Below are 7507 nucleotides of genomic sequence, written 5' to 3'. Positions count from 1 at the left end.
CTTAAGTCTATAAAAATGTAACTTAAGCATTTAAAAAAAAATCATAAAGATAGCGTCTAAAATCTCCATACAACCGAAAAAAAAAAAAAACAACCAGCCCAAACCCCCGAAACCAAAACCAACCAAAAAAAAAAATCAAAAAAATATTTTATAATCAGATATCTTGGATTTTTACACCACCTTACCTGTAAATTATATATACATAGAATATTGCAGAATTATATCTAATACACAATATTTTCACTATTAATGCTGGTATAATCTTTATACACTGGCCCTTATGTTTCATTTTATTTTTTTTAATTAAATTATTGCATTGTATAAACTTTGACTGCAAACGGCCCCCCCCCTCCCCTGCCTCCCCCCTCCCTCCCTCGCCCCCCCCCCCCCCCCCCCCTTGGCTATTCACTGTCCGACTTGCCGTCTTTCGCCGTGGTGGAGTGGTTGTAGAGCCCCTGGGCCATGAGGTGCACTGCCAGGGAGTTCTTGCTGCCCGTCGCCTTCTTGATCTTGGCTCGTTTATTCTGGAACCAGATTTTAATCTGGGACTCGTTAAGCCCGAGCTCTTGGGCCAGGCTCTGCCGCCGCTGCTCCGTCAGGTACCGGTTCGTCTGGAACTCGGCCTTGAGTCTCTGCAGCTGCTCGGCGGTGAAGGCGGTGCGCGGCCGCTTGTCCTCCTTGTTGGGGTTCTTCTTCTTTGGTTTGCGGGAGCGGGGACCTACGGCCGGGAGAGAGGAGAAGCACCGACACCGCCACGCTCCGCTGCGGGCGGCCTCACGCCGGACGCGGTCCCGCGTGGGGGCACCCACGCTCCTGCCCGCGCCCCACGCTCCGACACACCCCCCCCCCCCAGGAAAATACAGCCCGCTCTGTGGCTCCGCTGCCAGGGGATGCTCGGGAGGCGGCGGGAGCGCAGCCGCAGCCCCCCCGGCGCCCCGCAGCCCCCGGCGCCCCCGCTCGCTGCCCGCTCGCTGCCCCCCGCACCCCCCGCACCCCCTTTCGCCCCAGCCAGAAACATTTCCCGACCCGGGGGTGCCCGGCAAGCGCAGCCTGCACCGGAGGCAGCGGCACGGAGCTACAGTTCATTCCCGGAGCAGATTACTTTATTGCTTTTTAAGGAAACCTCCTTTTTCCTAAGGCGACCTCTTTACTTTTTTCCTTCTTTTATTTTTTTGTTGTTGGTTTGTTTTGGTGGGTCGCGATAAAAAAATGGAACTCGGCCGCCTGTTTACATTGCCAGAAGAAATCCGCCGCTCTGCTGCAGTGCCCATATGGCGCTGCACGGCCCGATCCGAATCGCCGGGATTATTCTCGGGAATATTATTCTCGGCAGCACAAGGAGCCTTTTCTGCCCGGGCCGAGCCATTGTGAGGATGTATGTTAATTAAATATTAACAAAGGAGAGCGTTGGAGAACAATGGAGTAAATTCCAATTCAGCCCTGAATATTACCTCTGCCTAAGAGTTTGCTTTCAGACATTACGAACTCATTTTCAACTCGTTTTACGATCCCTCCTTCAGCTGCCCGGCTCTCCGGGCGAAAATCCTAGCTCGCTGCTTTTGTAAGAGAAAAACCCGTATTTTTTTTTTGTTTTGTTTTGTTTTTTTTTTTTCCCTGGGAGCAGATCTCCTGCGTGGTGCTTCCCATGCCTTCCCCCAATGCTTTCTACTTCTTTTTAACCAGGGGTTTACCGATCCGCCGGGGCCAGCCCTGCTCTCCCCGCGGTGGCAGAAGGACATTTCCCCCCCTGTTTATTTTTATTTTTAATTTTTTTTTTTCAAGGCTTTTATCGATGATTTCAGGAGGTTCTGCCCAAGCCCGTGCCAAGAGACGGATCCTGCCAAAGAAGTTCCCCGGCTCTTGGAAATGTCCCCCGGCCCCTACAGAGCTGACCTGCAGCACATGGGGGGGAATTAAAAGAAAGAAACGAAACGGCGGCCGCTCCGAGGCCTCTTTCAGAGAAATAAACGAGCGCGGATTGGTTTTGGCTAAAAAAAAAAATAAAGCAAGGCGAGGCCCGTGGAAATCCACTCTCCCCTTCCCAAAACCCAGCGCGGGGGTATTTTCCAGGCAGGGAGAAGGGCAGCTCGCCGGGAGGGTGAGCGGGGAGCCCACAGCCAGATTTCTTTTTCCTCCCTCTTTGGTAAGAGCCGGCAGTTGGTGGGGAATGCCCCGAGCCCGGGCGGCCCCGGCTCCTCCGCGGCGGCGGGGAGGGAGAGACCCCCCGCTCCCCCCTCGTCCCTCCGGCTCCGCGCATCGCCAGCCACCCCTTCATCTCCCCGCGTTTTCGGGCGATTTTAAGCACCACCGCCGCGCCCCCCCCAAAAAAAAAAAAAAAAAAAAAAAGAAGAAAAGAAAAAAGCAGCAGCAGGAGCGGGGAAGGGGGGAGCGGGTCTTTCCCCCGCCGCCCTCCCGGCCCCGCGGGCGGGCGGAGGCGAGCCGGGGAGCCCGGGGAGCCCGGGGAGCGCGGGGAGCGGGATGCGGCGGCGGGGAGCGGGGCGGCCCGGCGGGGCAGCTCTTACCTGAGGAGGGCCGGTCCGAGTACCGCGTGCAGTAAACCCAGGCGGGCCAGAGCATGGGCTGGTTCCCGGCGTTGGAGCTGGCCTGGGAGCTATCCGAGTCCGAGCTCACCGACAGGTCGCCGCCGCTCAACCCCCGCGCTTTCAGGGCCGCCTCCAGCGCCGCGGGGTCCCCCCCCTTCTTGGCGGCGCCGTGCAGGGCCAGCCCGGCGGGGCCGCCCTCCCCCCGGCCCGGCGAGCCCGCCCCGCCGCCGGGCAGCGGAGCCCCGGGGGCCGGCGCCGCGGCGGGGCTGCGGCGGCTCTCCGCGCCGGGCCGCCGGGGCTCTCCGCCGGGGCCGCCCGCCTCCTTCCTCCGCCCGAACTCGGGCCGCAGGATGTTGTCGATGAAGAAGTTGGTGATGCGGTGCGGGTGCGGGTGGGGGTGCGGGGGGTCACCGGGGGGAAGCAGCAGCCCCCGCCGCCCGCCGCCGCCACCGCCGCCGGGCTCCGCGTCGCCGCCGGACTCCTGCGGCTCGGCCGCCTCCTCCCGGGGGCTCCGGCCGCCCTCCTCCATGCTGCGCGGCCGGCCCCGCCGACGGCTCCGCTGCCCGCCCCGCCGCCGGCCGGGCGGCTGCCTAGCGCTTTTTGTTGTTGCTGTTGCAGTCGGTTGTTCTTTATTTTAATTTTTTTAATATATATATTTTTATATATATATGTACACGCACGCACAGGTGTCTATTTGCTTTCGCTTCTCCTGGCCGCGCCCGGCATTCAAAATCCAGAGTTTGCAAAAAAAAAAAAAAATTAAAAAAAGAAATCGGTGGTAATTAAAAAAAAATAAAGAAACAAAACCAGGGCGACCCCGAAGCCAGCAGCCCAGCCTCCACGAGTTCCAACTTTGCCCAAAATAAAAATACAGGGGCTCCGGTCCTCCCGCCGCCGCTCGCCGCCTCCTGCCGCCGCTCAGCCGCTCGGTCCCGCGGCGCGCTGCCGCCTTCTCCCCCGGCCGCCGCCGCCGCCGCCGAGCCTCATCCGCCGCCCCCGCGGAGAAAAAATTATTATTAATAATAAGGATAATAAGTGGGGGGGTGGTTAAGGGGAAGGAAAGGAAAAAAGCCGGGGCCGGGGCCGGGGCCGGGGCCGGGGCCGGGGCCGGGGCCGCGGCCGGGGCGGGGGTGGAGGCGGGCTCTCAGAAGCCGGTGTCCCGCCGAGGGCAGGGCGGTGAGGGGCGCCCCGCGGGGCTCCGGCCGGCAGCGCCTCGCCCCGCGCCGCCCCGCGCCGCCCCGCGCCCGCACATGCGGGGGCCGCCGCGGGTGGGGGGGGCGTCCCGCCCTGCCGCCCGCCCTGCGCTGCGCTACGCCCCGGCGGCCGCCGCCGCCGCCGCCGCGCCCGGACACTTCCACTCCGGATTGTTGTCCTTTAGGTTTTAACGGGGCCCCCGCCGGTGACGTCGCCGGCCCGGGCACTTCGACACGTGCCTCGGGCCAATGACAGAGCGGGCATGCGCACACGTGGTGCGGGGAGCTCCGCTAAGTGACAGCACCCACGCCCCTCCCCCCCAGCCGGGCCCGGCCGCCGCGGGGATGCGCGTGGGGCGGGGGGGGGGGTGTGCCCCGCCGCGGGGCGCGCACCGCCGCCCCCCCTTCCCCCCCCCAGCGCCGCGTTATTGGGGTTTTTAATTGCCCCGCTATTTACCGGGGGGGGGGGGGGGGGGCGGCATCCCACAATTCCTTGCAGAAACGCGTAAATAATATTAAGCGAGCGGCGGTGATACAAAGGGGGTCCGGGGGGCGCGGAACGGGGCCCGGCCCGGTGCCTGCGGGCTGCCCGGGGGGGCGCGGCGCGCCCCTCCCCGCGGCGCGGTTCGGCATCCGCGGCGGCGGTAATTGACTCGTCCTTCCCGCAGCCGGACAGGAGCCTTTCATCCCCCCTGCCTGCTCCCGAAGCGGCAGCGCGGAGCCGTGCTCCCCCCCCCCCAAAACGCCTCCCCATCACCCTCCGGTCCCCCCCAAAAACCCCTGCTTCTCTGGGACGGGAAAGCTGCCCTGCTCCTTCGCCTTTTGTCTTTAGGGAGAAATCCCCCGGAACAAAATTAGGGAGAAAAGCGCGGCTGGATAGCCGAGGGGGTAGGGGGCTGAGCCGAGTGGGGGGGTGCGGATCTTCCGCGGGAGCGCGGGAGGGGGGCGAGGAGGCGGGCGCGGGGTCCTTCCCCCGCAGCCGGCCCGTTAGTCCTCCCCGGGGCCCGCCGCTGCCGCCGCCCCGACGGGGCGCACGGCGCGGGGCTGCGCGGCCGCGCGGAGGGCCGAGCAAGGGCCGGGCCGGGGGCGGCTCGGCTCCGGTGTCCGCCGCACCCCGACCCCCGGCTTTCCCCGCTAAGTGACATTTTTATTTGGAGGAGGCTTCCCTGCGGGTGACACGGACCACTCCCCGCCTTGAGGGGAAAGGGACAGCGAGCCCTTCATCTCCTCTTCTTCTTCTCCTTTTTCTTTTCCTTTTTCCTTTCCCTTTCATCTTTCTTTTTTGCTTTATTTTAAATGTATTTCCCCGCTTCCCTTTGTGTTTCGCAGCGGGTCGGGTCCGTCAGCGAAGACCAGCGCTAGCTGATCCAAAGTTGTTTTGCTCAAACAAGCACCTAGAGGTTAATTTCTTCAAGCGCCCCATGAAAAGCGATTAGCCTGTCTCCCAAGAAGTATTTTCTAATTACTTGGAAGCTCTCGCTTTGCTACTACCCCATAATTAAACGTGTTCAAGGTGCTGCACTTCAAATATTTCGCTCCCGGGCGGACCCAAGTTACCGATAAAAACTTCAAACCTCCTCGAACCCCGCGTTACCTGCCCGCTCCGCCGGGCGGGAGCTGGCTGCCGGTGCCACCGTAACGCTCCCATTCGTTATCCCGCTCCTTCGCCGGGGTACTTACACCCTGCATAGGACGGGGGCGGAGAATTCTTGAGATAAACTCCAAAGCAGGAGATAAACAAAGCTGTACAAAACAATTACTGCATCTGCCTGTCCTCTGACAATAATCCAGCACCTCAGGTATGCAGAGGCAGCGGGGGGGTTGGCGGGGGGTGAAGGGGTGATCTGATACCTCACCGAGGAAATCTGAATGATCTATTTTTTTTTTTCCCAAGGTTATTTTTATCTGGGAGTTCAATCTCTCTCCAAACATGCCCCAGCAGCACGTTTTCTCGCCGGTCTGCGGGCGCCCCCGCCAGCGGCGTCGCGGCGTGCGGGGAGCTTTTCCTCGGGAACCACTGCGGGTCACCGGGAGAGGTGGCTTGAAAAGGGGGTTTTGGCTTCGTTTGCTTCTTCGCTACAGCCTCCCTCTCGCCGCCCTGGTGCTTGCAAAAAGTCACCTCTCCGCACACCAGCCAGATTTCTTTCCCCGCAAGCTCCCCGCGTAGTTTCAACGAGCCTCATTCCGCGCTGCCACCGATTAAAAACATACAGATTTTCCCTCCCGCAAACAGGCGAGTGTGTGGGCACAGCCCCACGCATCCCCGTGCGGACCCCCCGCACCGTGCTTTTTCCTCGCTGCTTTTGGCACTGAGAAGTTTAAGAGCGGGGATGACGACCCGGGAACCGGCTGTTGGGGAGGGAGGGGGGGGCGGCCGGCCGACCCCCCGCCCGCCCGCGGGGCAACGGGCGGCTCCGGGGCCGGGCTGCGGGCAGGCTCCGGGGCCGGGGCCGTTCGTTGCCGCTCCTCCCAGCAAACCCTCCCTCCAGCTTTTCCCCACACTGGGAAAAAACCCAAACCCCGAGGTGCTGGAAGCCAAAATGCCGAGAGCGGACGTGGAAGCCTAGGGAGGGTCTGCACCCCCCCCGTCCTTCCAGCGCCGGGACGACTGCCCTGCAAAACGTTGACATGCCCGAAATTTCGCCGGTTTTTCGGCTGTTCCCCCCCGTTTTCACGCACCCCCCGCCCGTGCCGCCGGAGGAGGTCTGGCGGCGGCGCTGCCCCGCCGGGCACAGCCTGGGCACCGCGCCGCACCCCCGCGGCCGCCCCGCTTCCCCCCCCTTGCAGCCGCCATCGACTTTATTTCCGAGCGATGACTTTTTCGGCAGCTTTGGCAGCGCTTTGGGGCCGGTGGCTGAGGAGGGAGGAGAGGGGAGAGGTCGCTGCTTCTCCCCCCCGCTCCGCCGAGGCGGGCCGGGCGGCAGGCGCTGTGCCAGGCGCTGCCCGGCCGTGTGCGGGCTCAGCCTTCCCCGGCATCCCGCACCGATGTGGGAAGGGGAAAACCAGCCGCGACCCCTCGCCAAGCGCCAGCCAGGCTCTGCCCGGAGCCGGCCGGCCGGTGAGCTCCATCACGGCTGCACTTCCCCCAGTGCCGCCGGTTTTTCACCGCACCGCCGACAACCGAAAAAAAAAAAAGCCCAAACCTCCAACCCCCCCCCCCGATTTCCCCCCCCCGATTTTCCCCCCTCCCCCCGGGACAGGCGGGACCAAGGGCGCTTTGCGGCCGCCCTGCTCCCACAGCGGCACCCCAGCCACTTCACGCGGGGAAGACTTTCCCGTCAACGGGGTAAAAGGACGGGTTGCAAAGCCTGGGTTCCGCTTCCTTGCAGGCTCACGGGAGTTTTACGACGGGCTTGCGGTGGGGGCAGAGCCCGCGGCCGCCGCGCCCGGCCCGGCCCGGGACCCCGCGGAGCGGCCGCGGGCACCGGCGTGGGGCACGGAGGATGCTCGGGAGTGAACGGATGAGGTTGAACGTCAGAGTCCTGACTCGGAAAGTAGCTTACGGCCACGGCTGCCGTCCGCAGCACGGAGTGGCGGGGGGTAAACTCCCCCCTCTCCCGCGGGAGGGAGGGTGCGCGGGTGGGGGTGTGAGAGCCAGCCCCTGCCTCGCCCTGCCTCTGGCCCTGCCCTGCCTCTGCCCTCCTCCCCCTGGCCCTGGCCCCCGCTGCCCCTGCCCTCTCCCCGTCCTGCCCCTGCCCTGCCCCTGCCCCCCCGCAAGGCAGCGCGCACATCTTCCCCTCCCGCCCGGCGGCGGGGGCGGCGTGCGGCCCA

At 63.7% G+C, this 7507-nt stretch overlaps 1 protein-coding gene across 1 annotated transcript; it reads right to left on the bottom strand.

The window, feature by feature from the left end:
* Positions 1 to 401: 401 nt before the first annotated feature.
* EN2 (engrailed homeobox 2) lies at positions 402 to 3072 on the bottom strand. Its single transcript, XM_059819065.1, has 2 exons — positions 2523 to 3072; positions 402 to 718 (listed from the first exon to the last, which is right to left on the bottom strand). The coding sequence occupies exons 1-2, from the start codon at positions 3070 to 3072 to the stop codon at positions 402 to 404; spliced, it is 867 nt and encodes a 288-aa protein (XP_059675048.1).
* Between the last annotated feature and the right edge of the window lie 4435 nt (positions 3073 to 7507).

This window comes from Gavia stellata, chromosome 6, assembly GCF_030936135.1.
Source record: "Gavia stellata isolate bGavSte3 chromosome 6, bGavSte3.hap2, whole genome shotgun sequence".
In the NCBI taxonomy this organism is placed as follows: Eukaryota; Metazoa; Chordata; class Aves; order Gaviiformes; family Gaviidae; genus Gavia; species Gavia stellata.
Note: the sequence above shows the minus strand (reverse complement) of the source record. Positions and strands in the feature narration are given on the sequence as shown.

Coding starts and splice junctions, on each gene's coding strand:
- EN2 (XM_059819065.1), bottom strand. CDS start 3,072: ATGGAGGAGGGCGGCCGGAGCCCCCGGGAGGAGGCGGCCGAGCCGCAG. Junction 719..2,522: donor CTCGGACCGGCCCTCCTCAG/GTAAGAGCTGCC, acceptor TCCCGGCCGTAG/GTCCCCGCTCCCGCAAACCA.